The sequence below is a fragment of the Suricata suricatta genome, chromosome 7, assembly GCF_006229205.1.
Source record: "Suricata suricatta isolate VVHF042 chromosome 7, meerkat_22Aug2017_6uvM2_HiC, whole genome shotgun sequence".
Lineage (NCBI taxonomy): Eukaryota > Metazoa > Chordata > Mammalia > Carnivora > Herpestidae > Suricata > Suricata suricatta.
This window is the reverse complement of record NC_043706.1, coordinates 22,791,559-22,815,676: the sequence shown is the minus strand read 5'-3', so window position 1 is coordinate 22,815,676 and position 24,118 is coordinate 22,791,559. Positions and strand designations below refer to the sequence as shown.

At 41.2% G+C, this 24,118-nt stretch overlaps 2 protein-coding genes across 8 annotated transcripts in view; one reads left to right on the top strand and one right to left on the bottom strand.

Annotated features, from left to right (window-relative positions):
• The window catches only part of LYRM4 (LYR motif containing 4), a 159,004-nt gene extending 149,860 nt beyond the window's left edge, over positions 1 to 9,144 (bottom strand). Inside the window, exons 1-2 of one of the 2 annotated variants that reach the window (XM_029945388.1) lie at positions 8,872 to 9,139; positions 8,615 to 8,693 (exon numbers count right to left, since the gene is read on the bottom strand). In XM_029945388.1, coding sequence (XP_029801248.1) covers positions 8,615 to 8,655 — 41 coding nt within the window. In that variant the 5' untranslated portion in view covers positions 8,656 to 8,693; positions 8,872 to 9,139. Of the gene's footprint in view, positions 1 to 8,614 lie in introns of both variants that reach the window. The other variant, XM_029945387.1, reaches the window with a different exon arrangement.
• A 191-nt stretch (positions 9,145 to 9,335) lies between these two features.
• FARS2 (phenylalanyl-tRNA synthetase 2, mitochondrial) overlaps positions 9,336 to 24,118 on the top strand; it is a 511,516-nt gene continuing 496,733 nt past the window's right edge. For 3 of the 6 annotated variants that reach the window (XM_029944536.1, XM_029944533.1, XM_029944534.1), the window contains exon 1: positions 9,449 to 9,614. The gene's annotated coding sequence lies outside the window, so the exon portion shown is untranslated. Of the gene's footprint in view, positions 9,392 to 9,447; positions 9,615 to 24,118 lie in introns of those variants that run through there. The other 3 variants (XM_029944535.1, XR_003910723.1, XM_029944537.1) reach the window with 3 other exon arrangements.

The window sequence follows — 24,118 nt, the reverse complement described above, 5'->3', positions numbered from 1 at the left end:
TCTTTATAGCTCAGGCCAGCTACCATTGCTTTCTTTAAAAAAAATTGTTTTTTAAACGTTTATTCATTTTTGAGAAAGAGAGAGACACAGTGTGAGCAGGGAAGGGGGAGATAGAGAGAGAGAGAGGGAAACACAGAATCTGAAACAGGCTCCAGGCTGAGCTGTCAGCACACAGCCTGAAGCCGGGCTCAAACTCAGGAACCGCAAGATCATGACCTGAGCCAAAGTCAGAAGCTTAACTGACTGAGTCACTCAGGTGCTCCCCGTTGTTTCTAAGCCTCACTCCCCTTTCTGGACAGGCTATGTTACACGTCTCTCTGCTCCCACAATGTGCTGCTCAGTTCTCTATCAGCCACTGCCACCACATTGTTGTAAAATCCTCAGTGAGTGCATTACTGTATGCACTGAACCATGAAGCTCCTCTCAGGCAAAGATCATGTTCTGTGTATCTCTGTACTACCAGCAGGGGCAAAGGGTCTGGCACATGGCAGGTATCCAAAGAATGTTAGCCGAATGAAGGCTCAAACCAACCTCATCATATCAAAACTATGTATTACAGTGACAGAGTGTTCTGAGTTGTGAATAACTGCCTGGCAATGAGTGGGACTCCACAAGTTTAACTGAGCTGGTTACATGACTGCTGGCTACTAAAAATCTAAAGACTTAAAGTTGGACGGTCACTATAAAAGATCACTATGTAGTAGCTAATTAACTTGTATCTGCTGAAATAGAAAAGTGATTTTGTAGTACCTGCTGTATGTCAAACATTCTGCTAGAAAGTTTTACAACGTTAGCATTCTCAATTTACAGATGCTGTATTGGGGAGTAAATGATAATCACAGAGCCAGTAGCTAGTTGACCTCAAATTTGAATATATGTTTTTTTTTTTTAAGATCAAGCAAGTGTGGTATGCTCTACCAACTAAGCCAGTCAAGGTATCCCTGAAATAAGTTTCTTGATTCAAAGGCCAGGAATCTTTTTCTTTCTTTCTTTCTTTTTTTTTAAAATTTTATTTATTTATTTTGAGAGAGAGAGAGAGAGACCTTGTGAGTGGGGGAGGGGCAGAAAGAGAGGGAGAGAGAGAATCCCAAGCAGGCTCCCCAGTGCCTGTGCAGAGCCTGATATGGGGCTTGAACTCAGTAAACCATGCGATCATGACTTGAGCTGAAACTGAAAGTCAGACATTTAACTGAATGAGTCACCTAGGTGCCCTGGCCAGGAATCTTTCTAAATCAAGACTGCCTAGCTCATGATTCTCATTTATAATAGTGAAAACAATATTTAAAGCAAATTAGTTCAGGAATCATAACATTAGGGGAAAGAAAGAAGGGGTAAAATTAAATAAAGGAGAGGTCCTAGCATCAAGTCTTGCAATCTTCATTTCTCCTTTGTCATGAAAGACAGTTCTATGAGCTATATTTTTTGTTTAAATCTTAAATTATCTGAGATAAAAAAACTACTATACTTTCAAAGACAGTTCCAATAATGAGTGGCTATGAAGCCACATAGATAACCTAGATACCACAGTGATACATTAATTATAGCTTTAGAAATTCTAAATCTGCTTCTTAAAATAGGAGACTGAAAGAACTCTATTCAAGGCATGCCTATTGTTAATATAAACAAAAACATGGAGGACCCATCTTAATTTAGCTGATTCTTGCTAAATCCAGAAATTCACAGTTTGGCTCATGTAACTAATCTATCTGTATTACTTAATTTGCTTTCTGTAGGATTTCCTTAAATTGGCTAGGAACCAGTTAATTGAAAAAATAAATGCTAAGACATATAAAAATCTATGATCTGATGAAATGGGATTCAGTGTCAGCAAAGGGGTCATAGAACAGAAGAAACAGGAGATGAAGTACCTTTCACCCACGGCAAAGTGGTTGTAAGGCTATTGATGCAAGTCATTAAGAGGCAGGCAATTTTCTATGGTGCTCATTACAGCAGTTTTCAAACAGAATGTTTTTTAAGTACACTTGCATTAAAAAAAAAGTATACCCTAGTACAACACAATAATTTAAAGATACTTTATGGAAATCCTATTTACTTATAATTATATTTTGTGGTGTAACTTTACTTTCTTATATATTCTCTACCATTATTTTCTATTTGCCCTGATTTTCTCATTTATTATTTTCTAATTATAACAATTATTTCATTTTATTGTGTTTTATTGTATGTATTCTTCGAAGTTTCAAAAATGCTTTTAGGGCTAAGAGGAAGTAAAAATAGAGTAAGTGCAATTTGGAAACTCTTATAAACTAAACTCAGTAAGTCAACAAAGATGCATAGATTTAATAATTAACACTTCTTTCTACTGTTAAGAGTAAAAAATAATATGTCATTCCCATTTCCCCCATTCAGGCAGGTGAATATCTTAAATATTTTCTTCTCTAAGTTATCTATATAATTTTTACTTATTTGTCAAAACCATGATCACTCAACATGGCAGAACTAGCAATCATGAAAGAAAAGAATTTTTTTGTGGGGGAATTTCAAGGATATTCAACGATAACGAATAATCCTTCTTTGAAGAGTCTAAGAAGCTTTTATCTTTAAAAATTTTTTTTTAAACATTTATTTATTTTTTGAGAGACAGAAATAAACAGAACATGAGTGGGGGATGAGGAGATACAGAGGGAGACACAGAACCTGAAGCAGGCTCCAGGCTTTGAGCTGTCAGCACAGAGCCGGGTGCAGGGCATGAACTCATGAACTACAAGATCATGACCTGAGCCAAAGTTGGACACTTAACCGACTGAGCCAGCCAGGCGCCCCTAAGAAGCTTTCATTCTTCAGTATGAATGAACTGTCTCTAGTTGTTGAGTTGTTGTAGGGCTTTGTAGAGAGAAGGGGTCAGGTGAGAACAGTTCTAATAAAGTGCCATGAGCTATCTTAGGAGTTCAAATTTAAGACGAATTTTGGGAAGAGCTTAGAAAATTGAATAGTTGTTTTTTTCTCTTTTATTGCTCTCCTCTTTCTCTGTGTTCGTGCACAGCCTGTAATAAAATTCACAGAGAGGTATGATTTAATCTGGCTGCTTATTACAGAATTCCGTGCTTATACATGCATTTCAAGACTTAAGAACAGGGAAAACTTTTCATGGAGGGATGGTGGGAATCCTAACAATCTTGCTGAGAATACCAAAAAGCCAAATGCAACATTTAATGCTCACCCAACAGAGCTGTCCTCAGTGGCATGTCTGCATGGCTCTAAACTGAGAGAGGGAATAAGAGGCGAAAAGGAACAAGAGTACTTGTGGAATTTCCCACGCATCAGAAACTTCTGGCTAAAGGCAGGTTTTACTTTGAGAAAAAGTAAAGATGTTCTCAGTGGGGAGGCTGAGATTATCTCTATAAAAATAAAGAACATATTTAAGGATTTAAAGTTTCTACATGAGAACAGATGTATGAAGTGAAAACTGAAGTCAAAGTTAGCACCAGAGAACTCAAACATTTCTTATGCCCAACCATACTACAATCTCATAATTGCAGGGCCACCCTGTGTTTCTAGTCTATCTAGCCTGAGGCTCTAGTGCAATAACATATATACTATGAAAGGCCAGGAACTGTTAGGAACAAACTGATTTGTCTATTTGTTCCAAAACAAAAGAATATTTGGCAGTAAGGCCTTTAGTGTAGCTGTCTTGTTTTAGAAAGGTGCTTTAGAAAGAAAGGTGCTTGGTGTCAACACTATTCACATCAGGGGTAGTACTATTCACCTTAGCATTCTTGATCAGTCAGTGGCATATGGGGCAGAAGAGGTTGTCAATGTGAAAAGATCTGCAACAGTGACTAAAGAAATCTGTGAAGGAAACCCTCTGCTCGGTTCCTGTTGTGTCCAGGAGCTCAAGGTTCCACGTCCTCAGGTTCTAGTTCAAAGAGAGAACAGACTACTAAATAGGAATCATTATTTAGTCCAGTCGCTAAGACTGCAATCAGAGACATCGATAATGTTGCCTTCAATTGTGTAGCAGGTATTAATTGAGACCTGACATTTATCAACTATTAGCAGTTTCTCAGTCATGAAACTAGAGAGCCTGTTGAGCTAATTCAGCTCTAAAAAGAAACCGTGAAAATAAGTATCTTTGGATTGATGTTACTAAAACATCTGAAGGTCGAGTCAGAGGATGCATGGGGTTGTAGAAGTTTCCACGGAAAAGTGTGGAGTCATAGGAATAGCAGTGCACTGTGGGTTGGGAAGCTTTCTAGCTCCTATTCTGTCATTTACCAGTTGTGAGATCTTAGTCAAGCTGTTTATCCTGTTTCTACTTTTATTTTAAAAAGGTTTTTTTTTTGTAATGGTTTTATTTATTTTTGAGAGAGGGAGAGAGAGACATAGAATCTGAAGACAAGCTCCAGGCTCCAAGCTGTCAGCACAGAGCCTGATGTGGAGCTTGAACCCATGAACTGTGAGATCATGACCCGAGCCAAAGTTAGACGGTTAATAGACTGAGCTGCCAGGCGCCCCTCTACTTTTCTTTTAGACCCATTTTATCGCTTGCTGGCTATTTTGCTGAGCAGTCAAAGTCACCTATGATGGAACGCCAGTCCAGTGCTTCAACCAGTTACCTACCTCTGGTCCCCTGTGCACTTGGCTTGTACTCCCCCAGTACCTCACTGTCTGTGCCTGGCATGCTCCTCCACCAGGAACACTGTGGCTACACGCCCCCAGCTGTGGAAGACACCAGTGGTGGCGGGCCCAGCAGTCATTCTCAACACTGTCTCTTCGCCACCTTCCACTACAGGGCCTGGAATATCTATATCCTCACTTTCCAGCCCTGTGCTCAGCTAGTGATAAAACTGTAACAGAGTGCTGGAAAGGTTGCAGGCAGGTTTACCCTTTCCTTGTGAAAAGAAAGCTTACTTTCCCGGTTGGGGTGTCCTTCTTTCTTTTTCTTGCCTTGAATAAAGATATGACATGTGGAATTTCAATAACCATTTGCAACCATCAGGCATAAGCATGAGAGGAAAACGAACACACAAGACATCTTGTCGTCAGCTAGCAGCTAAATCAGTTGGAGGAGGTACATACCTCCAGATCTTCTCTGTGAGAATAAACTCTTTACTTGAGTACTGTGTAAAGATTTTCTATTACTTGTGGTCCAAACATTCCTAATGATCTCTATTTTTAAGGTGGTGTTTATGAGGTCTTTCCTCCTCTGCACTTTACTGATAAACTCCTGATGATACTATGAAAATTAGTGGAGGGAAATATTACTTAAAATGTAGTCGGGAAGCCCTGTAGGGGCCTGCTCACCCATGAACTTCCAGTCTAGTTCACTTCACTACTCCAGCAGAAGGAAGGTCTTCTCCTCGACCAGCAACAGCCTCGCCAATGAGAAACCACCACGACTCAGCCAGTGAGAAACCATCACCACCCAGAATTCTTCACTTTCCTCCTATAGTCTTTTGTTCCAAGCAACCCCTCCCAACCTCCTCCTGTTTCTCTATAATGTTCCTCTCCTGACTTCTTCACACTGGCTGGCCTATGTTTGCCACAGCTTCCAAGTCGTGGATCACAATTGCTCTGCTATTCCCAAAGGGACTCATTATGCTGGTAAAATTACAGTCTCTTCGGTTTTCTAAGGCCAACAGTACTTACCACTCTCTACCATTCATGAGAGGCTCATTTTGATTTATAGCTTCCACCACAATGCTTAATGTCACAGGAAATATAATACTCAAAAATTTAATGACGAAAGAAGTTCTGACACTCAGTTTGGTAAGCATATGGGCATTATTTTTGCTTTGTCTCACATTTTAAAATGTTTTTCTAACATTAAAAAAATTTCTTTGAGATGCGGGGGAGAGAGAGAGAGTGAGAGAGAGAAAGTGTGAGTGGGGGAGGGACAAAGAGGGGGAGACAGAGGATCAAAAGCAGGCTCCACTCTGCGGGCACAGAGTACTCACAGGGCTCAAACTCACAAACTGTGAGATCATGACTTGAGACGGAATCAAGAGTCAGATGCGTCACCAACTGAGCCACCCAGCTGCCCCACATTTTACGATATTTTTAATCTGTAACAGGAAAATGGCTGATAAAAATTACCTCTGAATACAATTTCTTCTTGCTTTTCAACAAATATTCCTAAGTGTACAGTAGACAGTTACTGTGCTAAGCATTAGGAGTGCAGACACTGGGGCCAGGCATGGCCAGAATCATGTCAACTTCCCATCCTTTCCACATCGTCACTTCTGTCAACCTACTGATGAAAAAGTATTCCTCCTCCTGTCCCAGGACCAACTGTGCTGTCAGAAACTCCACCTCTCACCTCCTGTGGGACCCTGCTCTCGCGGTTATCCAAACTCCCATATCACGGTAACCAGATTTGCTGGGTTGGCGGGTCGGTTTACACTCACTGTGGCTGTTTACTTCCTTCTGATTCACTTCTCAAACCCCAAATCCAGGTTCTGCCTTAACCACCTCACTGGCACTCCTGGTAAATAAGAGTCTCTAGAGATCTCCATACTGCCCAACCCAGGCACCACATTTCAATCTTTATTTACTGGACCCTGTTAAAGCATGTGACTCTGACCATAACCATGTTCCCAAAAACATGTGACTATCTTGACTTCTGTGACCCTACTTCCCAGGGTCACACAGCAAGTAAGTGATGATGATAACCCTGGCCCTGTTTATTCCCGAGCTGTAGATGCTTGGGAATAACAGTCTCTGCTGCACATCAGATGACATTTACACAAGATGTCCAAAGACGTACATAAAAGTCTTCTTGTCGCAAAAGCAGCTATTTCTGTATTTCTTCCGTCAGTTAATGGAACAACTTTACACTTAAATCTTTCTGTGCCTCCCCTTAACTAGTAACCTGGATGTGATTCTAGACTCTACTCGGATTCTCTTCTTCCTTCTTCCTGAATCCAATCATGCTTAGGGTTCTAATAATTTTATCCTATATTAATATGACTTTTTCCCCTCTATCATCCACTATTCTTGCCTTAGAGATTACCCAGTCCAACAGGCTAATTCTACAAACAAGAAAACTGAACTACTAAGGTTGAGTGACTTGTTGACAGTTATTATATTGTCTGAGGGCTCTTACTTGACTTTTCCACAATGTGTTTTTCCATCTACCCTATTCCTGCTGCTGTCTCTTCAGTGTGTGACCTTTGTGCTGATTCCTAGTTCTTGCTTCTGCTCAGTAAATTTAAGTGACAAAGTATCTTCTTCCTGACGGTAGTGTAAATACCTGGTTACCATCTGTTTATTTGCATATTTTGCAGGTTTTTTTTTTTCAAAAGACTTGGTGAAGTTCTTGGTGCGAAGCACTAGGTTAATCTTTTGCTAAAAATTCCACCAGTATTCCTGATGTTTACAAACTTTACCTTCTAAAGGCAACGTCATTAAGTAAAGCCATGCTCTCTTATGAAATGTTTCTTGTAACCATTTGACTCATATGGCCTCACTAGTATGGCCTAGATGTTGTTTTTAAGTTTATAGGATGAATACCTTTTCTATGCAGGCATCTAAAAATTAGACAGTCACTGCTTCAGAGGTTTAGTGTTCCCATAACCACGTTGTGCTGGTTCTACTTATCATAGGGCCTCATAGCTCATATGCTCACTGGGAGGGTGGCACCTTCTAACCAGATCTTTCCAAGGGTAGGCGCTCTCCTTAGACACTTGGCCTGGCCAATCACCCAAAGTGATACCTGGCCTAAATATGGCTCATACTCAGACAGGATCAGGTAGTTAGTAGGAAACACCAAATCTGAATCGATGCAGAGAGAGAATCCATACAGTAACGATGGGTTAAAAGTTATAAGGACGCAAAAAAGAAAGCAGAGCCCGGGAGGTAGACAAAAGATACATGAAGAGTATAAGGAATTTAAGAGCATATATGAGGAAGGGCCAGGCATGGGTAAAGTTGTGTGCCACATTGAGGGATGTAAGGTTAGACTCTCATTCTCCTGCTGCAAAGGTTTTTAAAACTGTATCCCCATCTGATGAGGCCAAGGGAAATGCTTTAGCTCCTGGAAGTTGTGAGACTTTCCTTCCTTGACCTCCACTTGAATCCCCTTACAAACCCTGCTCTGGCCCCACCCCCTCCGCAAAGCCAGTGCCCTAAGTAGAAAGGAGTTGATTCTGATTCTTGCAACCAAAAAAGCTAGTTGAGATACCTAGCCAGAATCATGTCAACTTCCCCTCCTTTCCACATCGTCACTTCTGTCAAACTACTGATGAAAAAGTAGGCTATTAAAGGAGTGGCTAGAGCGAGGCTTCTGCTTGCGGGCATGTGCTACTGATTGCTTACTTCCACTATCAACTCTTCCGATCTTATGGATAGTTCGATGGGTCCTAGCTTGAGCCCTAGCAGCTTCCACGCCCACAGAAACACACCAGTAACCACACTTCCGGGGAACCACCGTATTCGATTTTGGGGAAAACTTCACAAGATTTGAACCTCTTCTTTAGTACAATAAAGGGCAAGCCCGCTGCTCTTTCCCGGAGGTTTCAGACCAGCTTCCCCTGGTCGACAGGGGCACGTTTTCCGGCTGCAGAGCCTTCGCATCCCCGTCCCAAAGCCTCCGGCGCGGGTCAGGAGCTCCCCTCACCCCGGACCTCCCGGCCCCCGCCGCCCACCGGGTCACCTGTAATTGTAGGCGCTGAAATGCTTGCTTTCTCTCAGCATCGCCCGGTACAGATCTAACACTTGTGCGCGGCTGGAGGCTGCCATTTTGGAAAGAAAAAAAAAAAAGGGTCCTCTTTGAGGAGGTCCCGAGTTTAACCTAACCCACAACACTTCAGTCTATACAAAACCTCGAGTTAAATGAAATAAAATGAAATGTAGCGGGGCTCGGCCTCATTAGCGGGCCGCGCCTCAACCTAGGAGAACACCGGCTCGCACCTCAAGGCGCTTGGAGTCGCGCGCCGCTTCGCAGGCGGGCGCAGGCGGGCTTCGGGCAGCTTAAGGGGGAGGGGCCGACAGGGTGGCGTAGCTGTTCTCGGCCTGCGCCCGGGAGGCTTCGGCGTGCAGCAGCTGCGGGGGGACGGCCGCAGGGGGAGGGCTGAGCCTGGGGAAGGACGCAGGCCGGAGGCTCTAGGATTAAGTGCGAGTTGCCCGTCAAGGAGCGCCTTCGAGACTGCCTAGGTCGTGGCGGGGACATTTAGTCTCATATCGCAGCGCCGAGTAGCCCCTCCGCAAAGCCGGAGGCCGAGTTGCCACGGTTACCGACCACGCCGTGGGTCGACGCCCCGCCCCCGGCCGCAGATGACCCGCCCCTTGAGCTGTGGGCGCCCTCCGCACTGCCCGAGAGGCCCAGCGGACTTCCCGGGTGCCTTGTCTTTACGGCGCTCTGTCTGTGGGCCCCCAGTACTGGGAACTTTCTGAGCGTAGGGATGGGATGTGGGGAACGCGGATGCGACGGGTGAGCGACTCCCTGGTCCTCAGGCTCTGCTCTGGACGACTGGCTAAGGGCCTCGGAAGCAAGGCCCTCTTTCTTGTCAAAATGGCAGCGCCCAGCATGCTGCGGGGGTATCTCTAAGACGGGGTGGGGATGTGGCGGTTAAGAGCCCTCCCAGGAGAATAAGCCGAGTACCGCATTTCAGATTTTGAAACACCCAGGTTTGGGTCTCCTGGGCGAGCGGTGGGTGAGTGTTGGCCTCGCTGCACCGTGGTGTGCGACATGGGCGGTCAGTGGTGGTGGGGGAGAGTTCTTGGCCATGGAATTTCCCCCCTTTTCAGGCGTTCTTTGAGCTTTTGAGGTTTTGCTTTTGAGAGTCCCGCGGACTTTTGTCATCTAATGTGTACAGATGGTGGGGTGGCGTGGGGGATTAACTGGGAAAACTTAAGGGATTTAAAGACTCTCTTGGGATAATTTCAGACCCCAAACTAGAAGCTGACCAAGTTTTCTCTTGAAGTTTTTTATGGCTAAGTTTTCTCTTTCGGTCTTTCTCTGAAGACGTCTACATTTCAGAATTACATTGTTACCGAGTTAGATAAATTTAGTCGTTTTGCTGCTTTAACGTAGGACTGGGCGTAGAGAAGCCTGAACTAGTTCTAGTTAAAACGAAGTGTGTTTGTAAAGCACCTGTCTTATTTTCGGAATCTTCCTGTCTATAGCCAGCGTTAGAGGAGCCACAGGTTCCTTGTTCAAATCACAAGTAGGAGTAATTTTAAACGTAAAAAAGCAAGTTTGCTTCAACATCTATCTTAATTCAACCACTGAGTTGTGGTAGTATTTCATCTCTTTAAGTTTGTCAGGTTTTAAAATGACACTTGCTTGATAACAAAACCTCGTATTTTCAGGAACTGTAAGGGATGGAAACACTCTCCTGATCTCTATGCACTTTAAGATACTTGCAGCCTGGTGTCCTTGCATCTAGATATACTTGTTAATATTACTCGTTATAATGCAATGATACTTTTCTTAAAATCTTTTTAGTTTTGTGTTTGATTTTCTTTTAAAGGTGTCCCACATCTCTGGAGTATCAAAATAAGGTAGTTTTTTTTTTCCTGTCACTCTTGGAGTTTGATCAAGTCATTGTGCAAGTCTTGCCTCAGGAGTATTGAAAGGGATTTTAATATTTTGAGTTTATCCTTGGCATTACTTAAAGGATTCAAGACCAAGGGAATTGAGCATTATTAGAGTTAAGATCTAGACTAATTTTCTCATAGTATGGTACATAAATGCTAATGACATAAAATGTGGCACCTGGGAAAACTACAACATTCAAGTTAAAAATAGTGAAAGCTATCAAGGTAAAAGAAAAAACAGGATAGTTATTTTGGCTTGCCTAAAAAAAGCGGGGATTTTAGTGTCGCCTGGCCGGCTCAATCAGTGGAGCATGTGGCTCTTGATCTCTGGGTTGTGAGTTGGAGGAGAGCTCCATATTAGGTGTAGAGATTACTGAAATTAAAAAAAACTTTAAAAAATAGTGGGGATTGCATTATATTTTGCTTTCATCTAGAAAATGAAGTTGTAATAATTATTACTGTATACAATTGTTTATGTCTGTCAGGCAATTTAATCACTAATTTATTACAACTAATGTATCTGAAGGATTTTATTTTGTCATAATCAAAGAAAGCTTTCCAAATATTTAAAGTTTAGTTTGTTTGTGTAGCCTTGTTTTCTGTTAGTACAAAGAATAGCTGAGGTTAGGAAAGTGAAAGCTTCCCAGTATATTAAGAAATAAGCCCTCACAAAAATATTTTTATTGTATTTGAAATAATTTACCAGCATCTTGGATATTGTGGTCTTGAACAACTAATAAAAAAATTGCATTCTAAAGCTAAATCTTTGTTTTCGTACAACTTTCTTGCTGAGATGACTATTTTGAACGCTCTGTTTGAGGTTGAAATGAATTGGGCTAGGACCTATGGATTCCTTACTCACCTGTCCTTTAATATGCATTCTATTCTGGGCTCAGTATTCTCTTAGGTAATGACTATTAGCTAGTGGTACCCACCCACCACCAATTAGGCCTCAAAATGTAAACATTTCCTTAGTATTCATCTATCTGTAGATAGAGACTTAACAGTTCTTTACTTATGTAAAATGATGTATGGGACGCCTGGGTGGCTTAGTCTGACTTAGGCTCAGGTCAAGATCTCATGGTTTGTGAGTTTGAGCCCTGCTTTGGGCTCTGTGCGGACAGCTCAGAGCCTGGACCCTACTTCCAGTTCTGTGTGTGTCTCTTTGCCCTCTCCCACTTCTGATCTGTTTCTCTTTCTTTCTCAAAAATAAACATGAAAAAAAAGTTTTAATGATGTATTCATATTAAAATTAGAGTTGCTGGATTGCTAATGAGCACTTAATGCATTTTGAGGAGAAATTTCTCTAAATGTGGTAAGTATTGTAACAGCAATTTATTGTCTTAAGCTTAAATACTAATTTATTTATTTATTTGGGGGTGAGTGAGAGAGAGAAAGGAGGGCAGAGGATCTAAAGTGGGCTCTGCACTGACAACAGAGAGCCCGATGTAGGGCTTGAACTCACCACACTGTGAGATCATGACCTGAGCCGAAGGCAGGTGCTTAATGAACTGAGCCACCCAGGCATCCCAGGCTTAAATATTAAAATGATGTGTAAAGAAAATCTTATATAAATGAAGGACTTGTGATATTGTGATTTAGAAATTATTCCATCCCAAACATGGATCTAAGTATTATATGTAATTCTCACTTGTTTTTATTGATCCTTCATTGTAATAGAAAATGAAGCTGGAGGAGACCTTGGATATCAACTCTGAAGGCCTTTTCTTCATTCCTTTATTCAACATTGGTTGAATGCTCCCTAAGTGCCATACGTTATTTAAGATGATGGAGTTACCATGAGCAGAGTCTTTGTGTCCTCTCAGAACTGGACAGAGAACTAGAGAAGCAAAGTATTAATTTGTTTCGTCAGGTGCTGTGTTACCAAGTGTCTGCAGAGTACAGAAGAGGGCCATTCCACTAGGATTTTGACCTAAGGGGAGGCTTTCCATCATAGAAGGTGTTTCCACAGTGAGTTAGTAACAGCCAGATGAAGAATACAGTAAGATGTTGTAGTGAATATTCAAAGCATGGAGGCGTGAGGGACCATGATCCATTCGGGGAACTCTGGGAGAGAGATGGGACATCTGTGAGACCAGAAATGATTAGCCCTGTGCCTGCTTTATTTTAATGATGTTTCCTCTGTTTTGGGGATGTTATTTTTTATATGTTGGCTAGTTCACAAAAGTAAACTTTAATATCTGTTGAAATACAGGTTAGTTTTTTAGATGTTGTTAGGTTTTTGTTTTAAACCATATTTTTGAGTCCTGTATTTTGGGAGTACTGAAATTCTGTTTACCTCTGCGTTTAACATGTAGTTGACCAGCCTGTTAGTTCAAGCTACAGGTCTTGTGGGTATTTGAGGGCTGTCAATCAAATACTGATCTAGGTTTCCAAGAGTTTATAGTTTAAATACAATTTGTATGTAATTAAAACGGAAGGTACAAAGTGCTGCAGGAGAGATACTGGGGAAGTTCTATGGAATCTTAGCATGAGAGGTCACTTTCATGGGTAGTGCCTGGGCCACACCTCAGACTAACAAAGTCAGCATGACCCAGGCCCAACCTCCAGGAAGGTGTTTCATTAATTTTTAAAAAATTATTTATTTACTTATTTATTTACTTACTTACTTACTTACTCCCCAGGTGATTGGATGCAGTCTGGCAGAGAAGCGTTGATATGTGGGAATTAGGGGGCTTTTTGGAGGAGGTAGTGCTCATGTTGGGCCAGAGAGAATTTAGGTGGGAGCTGGGCCTTGAAAGGAATTCCAGAACTTGGCTGTGTGGGAGTGGTAGTGAGATTGTTACTGCTGGATGAAGTTTAACTCTTGGAAAAGGTAGAAGAGAGAGGGAATGAGGTCTGGGGAGAGATGGTCAGGGCCGACAGAACTTTGGAGGTTCTTGTGTGGAAGGGAGTCCGAGGCACTTGAGGGTGAGCGCAGGAGATGTAGCTGGAAAGCCTGGCGCAGCAGCTTTCCTGGATGGGGGACGCGCGCTTTGTCCTTGTATGACCTCAGTTGTTTGCAGACCTGATGGAAATGAAAGCTGTAGACTCCATTTAAGGACAGGGAAGCTGAGAGGTTAGTTTATTGAGTCAGAAAGTTCCAGAGCTAGAAAGCAGTGAGGGTGGGCATCGGCCTAGGGCCTGATCTAGCCACTGTGCTGCACCGCTTCACAGATGATCTTCAGCGGAAACTTCAGGAGTTTGAAGTATATTACTTTTTCTTGGATCACGTGGGTAAATTTTAGACATATCTGAACTTTAATTTAGTAGGATTCTCACTTATTTATAAAGCTAACTGGTTAGCTCCTAACAAATATTCAGAAAATGTCAAATATTGATTTTTAGACTACCTTTTTATTTAGTCTTTTAAAAGAAGAAAAAAAATTTTTTTTCCTATTAACATGTCTTGGAAAAGACCTGAATTGATTGCCCTTTTTGGGTTGTCTGTTCATGTGTGCAGCAGACATTACTTCTTGGGGGATTTCTGAGACTCACCTTTCTGGAGAAGCTCTTTTTAAACATACCTGACAAAATCTCTTCTCTGAGAAAGTTAGAAGGCAGCTAGATAGTCTAGCTTCATTGATTGGAGGCCAAGGGTTCGCTTACTTGTGGGCAGCAACAATAAAACTGACAATTGATTTTGTATAAAATATATCAAATGTCACTTCTAGAGGATTTTTTATTAAACAAATTCTTTGCCTTCTGAAGAAAAGAAACCATCTTTTGCTACTATAAACTCTTACCAACATGGGAATTCTTTTACAATGTGGTTTATGGTAATATTCTTTTTTTTTTTTTTTTAAGAGAGCCCATGAGAGTGGGGGAGAGGGACAGAGGTGAAAGGAGGGAGGGAGAGAGATAGACAGAGAGAGAGAGAGAGAGAGAAAGAAAGAAAGAAAGAGAAGGAGAGAAAGAAAGACAAACAATCCCAAGCAGGCTCCACGCTCAGCATGGAGCCTGATGCAGGGCTTAGTCCCATGACTGTGGGATCATGACCCTCTGAGCCCAAAGCAAGAGTTGGACACTCAATCAACTGAGCCACCCAGGCACACCTCCCCCCTCTTTTTTTTTTTAATAGTAACGTTCTATAGATTACCTGCATTCTTTTTCATACTAGTTATGAGGGGTAACTTAGGGGAATAATGTTTTCATTTTGTTTGTATGATTCAGAATGATTTATCAACTAGCTGTAAGTGATGATAATGATAGCTATTATTTATTTAAAGTTTATATTCTTTTCCAGAAGCTTTGCCAGGCAGTTTACAAATATCTCATTTCAGTAAATCTTATAAAGACAGGGGCACCTGGGTGGCTCAGTCAGTTAAGCGTTTGACTTTGGCTCACATCATGGTCTTATGCTCTGTGAGTTCGTGTCCTGTGTTGGGCTCTCTGCTGACAGCTCAGAGCCTGGAACTTACTTCAGATTCTGTGTCCTCTCTCTCTGCCCCTCCCCAACTTGTGCTCTGTCTGTCTGTTTCTCTCAAAAATAAGGATTAAAAAAATTAAAAAACATGCTTATAAAGACAAATTTGAAGCTGTGATTGACTTCTTTGAGTGGAGGATAATAATTGCCATTTCTTATTTGTCCAGATAGTTGGTTGTTTATAGAAAACACTTAGGATTTGCATTGTTGACACTGTTTAGTAAATAAACCAAAGTCACAGCAGCCTATGTTTGGCTAATCACTGACGAAATTCTAGGAAGGATGATAAATCTTTGTAAAGAAAAATCCCACAGTTCTTCCCTATTGTGTGTTTCTTTCCTGTGTGTCTCCATAGCTGTTCAAACAGAACGCTTCATTTCTGGTCACTGGATGTGTGGGGATTTTTACTGACCCAGAGCAGTTCTCTGCCACACCAGCTGGGTATCCTGCAGTTCAGCTCAATCCTGACACTGCCTGAAGATAGTGGAAGATTCCACAGGGTAAGGGCTCATTCCTCTAAGACTGCCCTACCCTCCTACTTCAGATGCCAGTCGCAAGCAGTGGGTCCTTGCCTACCCCACGCCATCTGTCGCATTTGGCTGCAAATTGGAGGTTTCCATGATCCCTTCCTCAGGTTTGAGTAATTTACTAGAGAAGCTCCAAAGCTCAAGGAGACACATTCACCAATTTATTAAAGGCTGTGATGAAGAATACCATTGACTAGATGAAGAGACACACAGGGTGAGGTCTGGGAGGGCCCTGTGTGCAGAAGCTTCCTTCCCATGGAGTTGGGGTGAAGCACCCCTCCTAGTGTGGATGTGCACACCCACCTGGAAGCTTTGCAAACCCCATACTATTGGGATTTTCTGGAGGCTTCCTCATGTTGGCATGATCAATTAGCCACATTTTCAGCCCCTCTGTTCTCTAGAGCAGTGGGATGGGGTGGGGTGGGGCTGAAAATCCCAAGCATCTAATCTTGGCTTGGTCTTTCTGGTGACCATGCTTCCTTAGGAGTCTTACAGGAGCACACCCAGAGTCACTCCCTTAGAAGTAACAATGTTCCTAGTGCTCTTATCACTTAGGAATTTTTAAGGGTTTTGTGCTCCATGTGATGGTGGGGTCAAAGACCAAATATTAGAACAAGAGATGCTTTTGGGTAGGGGTAGGGCTAGAGGGTAGGGGTGGGAGGTAAAAAAAAAACTAAAAAAAAATAAGAAAAAAACAGAGATGCTTTTGGTATTCTTATCATTTAGAAAATTATAAGGGTTCTAGGAGCCAGAAACTGAGGGCAGAGACCAATATATTGATTTTCTATTATCTCATAATCTTTTTTTTAAATGTTTTTATTTATTTTTGAGAGAGAGAGAGAGAGAGAGACAGCATGAGCAGGGGAGGGTCAGAGAGAGAGGGAGACAAGAATCTGAAGCAGGCTCCAGGCTCTGAGCTGTCAGCACAGAGCCTGATGCAGGGCTCAAACCCACAAACTGTGAGATCATGACCTGAGTTGAAGTCGGATGCTTAACCCACTGAGCCACCCAGGCGCCCCATCTCATAATCTTTGATACTTGTCTTAGTCTGTTTTGGCTGCTATAATAAAATACCATAAACTGGGTAGCTTATAAACAACAGAAATTTATTTCCTATGGATCTGGAGGCAGGGAAGTTTAAGGTTAAGGCACTGGCAGATTAACTATCTGGTGAGAGCTTCCTGGTTCATAGATGGCCTCCATTTCACTATGTTCTTGCTTTAAAGGGGCAAGGGATCTCTCTGGGGCCTCTGTTTTAAGGGCACTGATCCCATTCCTTAGGAATCTTCATGAGCTAATCTTCCCCAAAGGCCCTACCTTCTTGTACCATCACCTTGCTTTTTAACTTAGGATTTTGATATGAATTTGTCGGGGGGGGTGCGCATACAGAAGTCGACTGCAATACTATGGTGGAGAATGTTATTCACAGTAGAAGCTAAACTGAATTCATGATTTTTTTGGCCATTATAGTGAATAATGATTTAATATTTCATAGCTTATTAATTTAATTTAATTTATTTGCTGAACACGACTAAAGCAATTCACCTTGGCAAACCTGTGTCCTGTATATTGTGTAATTGTGAGCTTGAGTTAACTAATAATATTTAAGAGTAATAAAAGCCTGGCTGTGTGAAATGGGATTGCAGTAATGGCAGACAGTGATACAGACTTAGCATTAGTTAATAAGGAATCATTTATTGGGAGAATTATCTTTATAATGATCCCTGGAATTCTGGAGTGCAGGGGAAAGTGAAAACGGAGAGGTCATTAAATACAGGAAAGCTTATCAGGCATATTTCTTCTCTCCTTTTTGACATTTCAAGGTACGGACACTGTTATCTGTTTTGTCTTTGAGCACTCTGAAGTAAGTGCATGTGCCTGAGCATTTATGTTAAGCTCTGTTAGAAATCTCCTTCATGCCTTGGCTTCTAGGGACAGTGAGAGCACCTCCAGCCTCCTGAGACCTGGGTGTGATGATAGTTACAGTGCTGCTTTCATTTGTAGAGAAAGCCTCTGGGTAAACCGTCCTGGATTAGTACATTTTATAACTGAAAGCTCGGTTTCACCACAATGTCCAAGCTCATTTGGAATGTCCCTCTGTTAAAGACTTTGTAGAGGAGATTCCATGGATGCCAAGTTACACTGTTCTCTGAAAATCCTTTTCTGTGGTCTTGAAAGCTATTTAAAAATAAAATGTTCAGTATAGATTAATATGACTGTGATTTATGCTCATCTTCCTTCCCCTCTGCCCCAAACTCCCTGCATCATTTTTAGAATAAAGTCTAAAACGCCTATAAACTCACCAACACAGCCAATATGACCCTAAAGGCCTTTGCGAATGCTGATCCAACTGCCTGGAATGGTCTTTCCACCTTTCCTTTCCTAATTTGTCCAGTATTAGTTTAAGGGATACTTCCTGAAAGACACCACCTCAAAGTTTAAGCGGCTCTTCCTCTTTTAAGCCTTCTTAATGTTGTGAGTGTGAGTCTTATTTTTGCCGAGAGTGACTAGTGACTGCAGTTGCAAGTAACAAAATCCAAGTCAAATAAATTTGAACCAACATAATGGCTTTATTGTCTCTGTGTATCTTGAAAGTTCAGAAGTCAGATGAGCTTTAGGATTGGTTTAGTTGAGTGATGTTGTTAAAGACCTGGTTTTGTCCTTTTTCCACTCTGTCTTGTACAATGTCAGTGTTATCCTCAGGCTGGCATCCTCTCTTAGTTCTGGAATGCTGCCAGCAGTTCTGTGGTACTTGTTTCCAGAACATCAGTAGAGAGAGTTTCTGGACCAGAAGTGCCCAATAACCCTATCTGTTCACCTCTTTTGTGCATTGCGTGCTCATCCATCTCTGAACCAATCACTGTGGTTAGGGTACAGGATTATAATTAGTTTAGATTTGAGTCACCTGCCAATATCCTAGAGGCAAGAATGGGGCCAGCTGCCCCCAAGATATATAGTCTTTGAAAACTGGGAATGGGTAGGTAGGCCTGCACAGATAATGAAATTGAAGTAGTCATCAAGAGAACAGGGACTGATTTTTTTTGTACATGGCAACAAAATTCATTACAGCAGTCTTGCTTTAGTTCTACATCTCTTTGTGTGATTATTTGATTAATCTTTTTCTCTCTTATCAGGCTGTGTATTCCATGAGGACAGAGACCATATCTAATTTTTATTACAGTTGTTTTCTCAACACTTTGCATATACTAGATAATTAATGAAATGCTTAAATATGATTAGAGTGAATGATCATTACTCTGCATATAGTATGTATTCAGTGAATATTTGCTATTTGATCTTTGGTTCTGTATTTTCCTAGACTCTCTCTGAACCTGTTCTTTTCAACTGCAGCTTTTCCCCCCCCATCTTAGAAATGCAATTCTGCAGGTTCTGCAAGTTTAGGATTAGAGATATGAATTTTGAAAGATTCATGGTCCTGTCAGTTAAATCAGTTAGAACAGTGATTTCCAATCCATGTGCTAGTCAATGTGGGAGTCACAGAATAAAAAGGGTTAGGAATTCCTATGGTTCTTTTAATTTTTTTAATTAAAAAAATTTTTTTCTTTAATTTTAGAGAGAGAGAGGGAGAGAGCATATGAGTAGGGGAGAGGGGCATAGGGAGAGAGAATCCCTAGCAGGTTCCATGCTCAGTGTAGTTCCACGACTGTGGGATCATGACCTGAGGTAAAATCAAGAGTCAGATGCTCAACTGACTGAGCTACCTAGGTGCCCCATGAATCCCTTTATTTCTAACATGCTTGTCCTCTCATTTTTCAAACATATGCACATAATATAGTGACTGGAAAAATAAGCAGTGATAAAAAGCTACTGTGACTTATTAATACTTTTAAATAATTTTGAATTATACAATGGACATTAAAAGCGTATGTTGCTAAGAGAGTAGATCTTGAAAGTTCTCATCACAAGACAAAAACTTTTGTGACTGCATATGGTGATGGATGTTAATTAACTAGACTTACTGTGGTCATCGTTTTGCAATATCAAATCATTATGTTGTATACCTGAAACTAATATATGATATATGTCACTTGTATCTCAATAAAAAAAAATAAAAGTGCTTCTGTCTCAGGCTGTTGTTAGTATTAGAGAAATAAATATGTTCAAAACATTTAAAATAGATTTATAGATTTATAGAAAGTCCTGTAGGAAGTTTAGCTATTATTATTATTGATTGCTGGGTTGAGAGCCTGGCTTGATTAGGCACTCTGAAGTACAGATTTTCCTTAGGAACTGTAACCATCTTTTATCATTGGATAGCCATTCATTCATTAAACATCAATCTTAACATATATGTGTTTGATCTAGTGGAGATTGGATGATTTTTCAAAGGTAGAATTTAAGGCTGAAATAGGTTGGGAGCCCCTGGTTAGGCCGTGATAGTGCCAGGAGTTTCTGCTGTGTGTTTCCATCTCTTCCAGGGCTGCAGAGCACATCCCGAAACCCTGCCCCTGGCAGAAACATGTCCTCTTATCACTCAGTGGACGTTGATTGTCCTAACTCAGGTCATCCTTGGCTTTTGCTCCTCTTTGTAAATACAAGCAATCAGTCAGTTCCAGCTATTTTACCTCTAATTGGCTTCTAATTTTGTCTATGTGCTGAACAATATATTATTAGCAGACAGATGCTAAAATAAGTGATTAGATTGTACTTTGCTTAGGATTCAATAAATATTTGCCAGTTGAGTGGTCAGTAATTCAATGGAGATTTCTACTAGTGCTGTAGTTTCATGATGTACTAATTAACATCCTTGGTTTTCTTACTTCTTTCCCCTCAAAGTTGTTTTTTTCCCCCTGCTGTAGGATTCTTGTATTTGAAGCTAAGTAATATGAATTTTAAACTGTGGATGGCTTTACTCTGATAGCCGAGTAGGAATGGTGGTTCCTGGTTCACAGCTCATCCGCTACCAAGGTCACGGAAGGGACTAATTACTCTTTGAGTGCTTATTGTTGGGCTGCCTGTTTTATGGGTTACCTTATATAATACTCATCACAATCGTATAGGATGAGGAAACATAAATAGTAAGTGCCCGGCTGGGATTTGTAGTTAAACACATTTTATTGACTGAACTGCCTCCATACTCTCCACTTTTAGTGTTTCTCTAACTGCTGTTCCTACCTTTCAGCTTCTTCCCTTTGCTACCATGGCTGCACAATCCTTTCTCCCCAACAGGACCTCCAATCTACTGGGCTTTGAACTTTTTTAGTGCATATCTGTCTCATACTCTGACTTCTCTCCTTACTGGGCATAGACTTTTGTTCATTGCTTTTCAGTATCATCTAATTGGTCTGCTTCAGAAGTATGGTTCTCAGTCCTAAGGATTTCCCTACTCTGCTTTGTTGATGTGCTTTCGGTAGTGGAATTGACGTACAGCGTGAGGAAGAAGCATGGTGAGCACATGTACACTTGGCTTCCCACTGTGTATTTCCTGCCTGTGGTTCAATGCTACTACTGTGTGTGTAACAATATGTTGTACTACATGACCTATGGGATGTAGGTCAAACAGTTTTTCCAACTAATACTTCTTTAAGATTGCGTTCAGTGGGCTAATCTTCCCCTGCCTCTGGATGAAAACTTACTTCTCCCTTACCCACTTCTGCAGAGGACACTGTGAAAAAGACAGTGCTGTATATATGGCTTTTTATTTTTATTTTTATTTTTAAAAAATTTATTTAAATTCAAGTTAGTTAATCTACAGTGTAATGTCCACTTTAGGGGTAGAACTCAGTGATTCTTCACTTACATACAACATCCAGTTCTCATCCCAACAAGCTTCCTCCGGAATGCTCATCACCCGTTTTAGCCCATCCTTCCCCACCTCCCCTCAAGCCACCCTCAGTTTGTTCTGTGTATTTAAGAGTCTTTTATGGGTTGTCTCTTTCTCTCTCTGTTTTAATCTTAATTTTCCTTCCCTTCCCCTATGTTCATCTATTTTGTTTCTTAAGTTCCACATATGAGTGAGATCACCTGATATTTGTCTTTCTCTGACTTATTTTGCTTAGCATAACACGCTTTAGTTTTATTCATGTTGTTGCAAATGGCAAGATTTTATTTTTTGTGGCCAAGTAATATTCGTTGTTTTAAAATTTATTTGTTTAACGTTTTTATTTATTTTTGAGAGAGAGAGGCACAGAGTATGAGTGGGGGTTGGGCAGAGAGAGAGGGAGACAGAATCTGAAGCAGGATCCAGGCTCTGAGCTATTAACACAGAGCCTGATGTGGGGCTTGAACTCGTAAATGGTGAAATCATGACCTGAGCTGCAGTTAGAGGCTTAACCAACTGAGCCACCCAGGCGCCTGAGTAATAATTCTATTGTGTGTGTGTGTGTGTGTGTGTGTGTGTGTGTACATATATACACATCTTTATTCATTCATCATTTGATAGACATTTAGGCCCCTTCCATAATTTGACTATTGTTGTTAGTGCTGCTATATATGTGTATTTTTTAAGTTTATTTTTGAGAGAAGGAAAAAAAAATTTGTGGTGGGGGAGGGGCAGAGAGAGGGGTCAGAGGATCTGAAGCAGGCTCTGCACTGACAGGAGAGAGTCTGATATGGGGGCTTAAACCCACAAACTGTAAGATCATGCCCTGAGCCGAAGTCAGATGCTCAACGGACTAAGCCACTGGGTGCCCAGATAGTGCTGCTATGAACATTGGGTATGTGTGCCGCTTCAGGTCAGCACTTTTTTATATTAAATAGTTTATTACCAAGTTGGTTTCCATATAACACCCAGTGATCTTCCCCACAAGTGCCCCTTTCCATGACCATCACCCCCCTTCCCCTTCCCTCCTCCCTCTTCAGCCCTCAGTTTGTTTTCAGTATTTAAGACTCTCTCATGATTTACCTCACTCCTTCTCCCTAACTCTTCCCCCACCTGCTTTCCCCTTCCCATGGTCCCCTGTTAGGTTTCTCTTGTTAGACCTATGAGTGGAAACATATGGTATCTGTCCTCTGCCTGACTTACTTCGCTTAGCATGACTCCCTCTAGGTCCATCCACTTTGCTACAAATGGCCATATTTCATTCTTTCTCATTGCCATGTAGTATTCCATTGTATATATATACCACATCTTTATCCATTCATCAGTTGGTAGACATTTAGGCTCTTTCCATGATTTGGATATTGTTGACAGTAGTGCTATGAACATTGGGGTACATATGCCCCTATTCATCAGCACTTCTGTATCCCTTGGGTAGATCCCCAGCAGGGCTATTGCTGGGTCATAGGAGAGTTCTATTGATAGATAGTTTTTTGAGGAACCTCCACACTGTTTTCCAGAGTGGCTGCACCAGTTTACATTCCCACCAACAGTGCAGGAGGGTGCCCATTTTTCCACATCCTCGCCAGCGTCTATAGTCTCTTGATTTTTTCATTTTAGCCACTCTGACTGGTGTGAGGTGGTATCTAAGTGTAGTTTTGATTTGTATTTCCCTGATGATGAGTGACGCTGAGCATCGTCTCGTGTGCCTGTTGGCCATCTGGATGTCCTCCCTGGAGAAGTGTCTGTTCATGTCTTCTGTCCATTTCTTCACTGGATTATTCATTTTTTGGGTGTGGAGTTTGGTGAGTTCCTTATAGATTTTGGATACTAGCCCTTTATCTGATATGCCATTTGCCTATCAGTTTTTTTAAGTCAGCATTTTTGTATATAGCCTGGTAACTTCACCAGGCTATTAGTGTTGATCATTGCATTGCAGTTTTTCCTGGAGCATTGTCTACTCTTGATTTGCAGACTCAATTATGTCTTAATTCTAGGAGAGGTTTTTTTTTTTCTGGGATGTCTTTTTTTTTCTTTTTTTTTGTTCTTCGGGAGCAACAGTAATATCAAGTAGATCTCTTTTGTCTTACGTGTCTAGCATTTTGCATTTTATTTCTGCTCATTTTTGTAGTTTTACTCATTTATGTTTCCTTTTGTAAGGTTTCTCAGATCAGTCCTTCCTGTCCCTGATAGGGTTTTATTAGTGTTTATTTAACATCTGGTTATTTCTAATGACATACATTTTGGCATGAGTTTCATTTTTTTCTTCTATTTCTTCAGCTGCACAAACTTAATATATATTTTCTGTTGTTTTATAATCTCTTTTTGAGCTCTTTAACTTCTTTGACCCTCCCCAAGACCATTTTATATCCTTTTATTTTTTTTACTTTATTTCTCATTTCTTTGATTTTGGAGAACAATTTGTCTGAACGCTTTGTTTCCCAGAGACATTTCTCTTTGGTCAGAAATTTCTTCTTTTTTGCTTTATATTTTTAATTTTGTTTTCATTCATTAGTTTCTATGGATAGTCTTTGATTTATTTCTGATAACTACTCACCTCTGGATCAGGGCAGTTTCTCTCTGCCACAGAATAGCCACTTTGCTACTTCAGGGTTGGTTATTTCTTGTTTGAGGGTGCTTCCATTTTGGATGTTCTGGACAGTATGGTTTGTGTTAAAACCTGTGTATTTTGTGAGGTGACTGCTGTTTATTTTCCCGTATCTTAACCCTCCCTCCCTGCGGTAGTGGCTGACAGGTAGGTTCTAGACATTAAAGATGCTGTGTCATTGCTGTTCCTTCTCCTTTCAGCTCCACTTCCCCCTGAGTCCCAGGGTCATGTTTATAACATGCATGTGTCATTCTGTCGCTCCTCTAATTATACTGGCC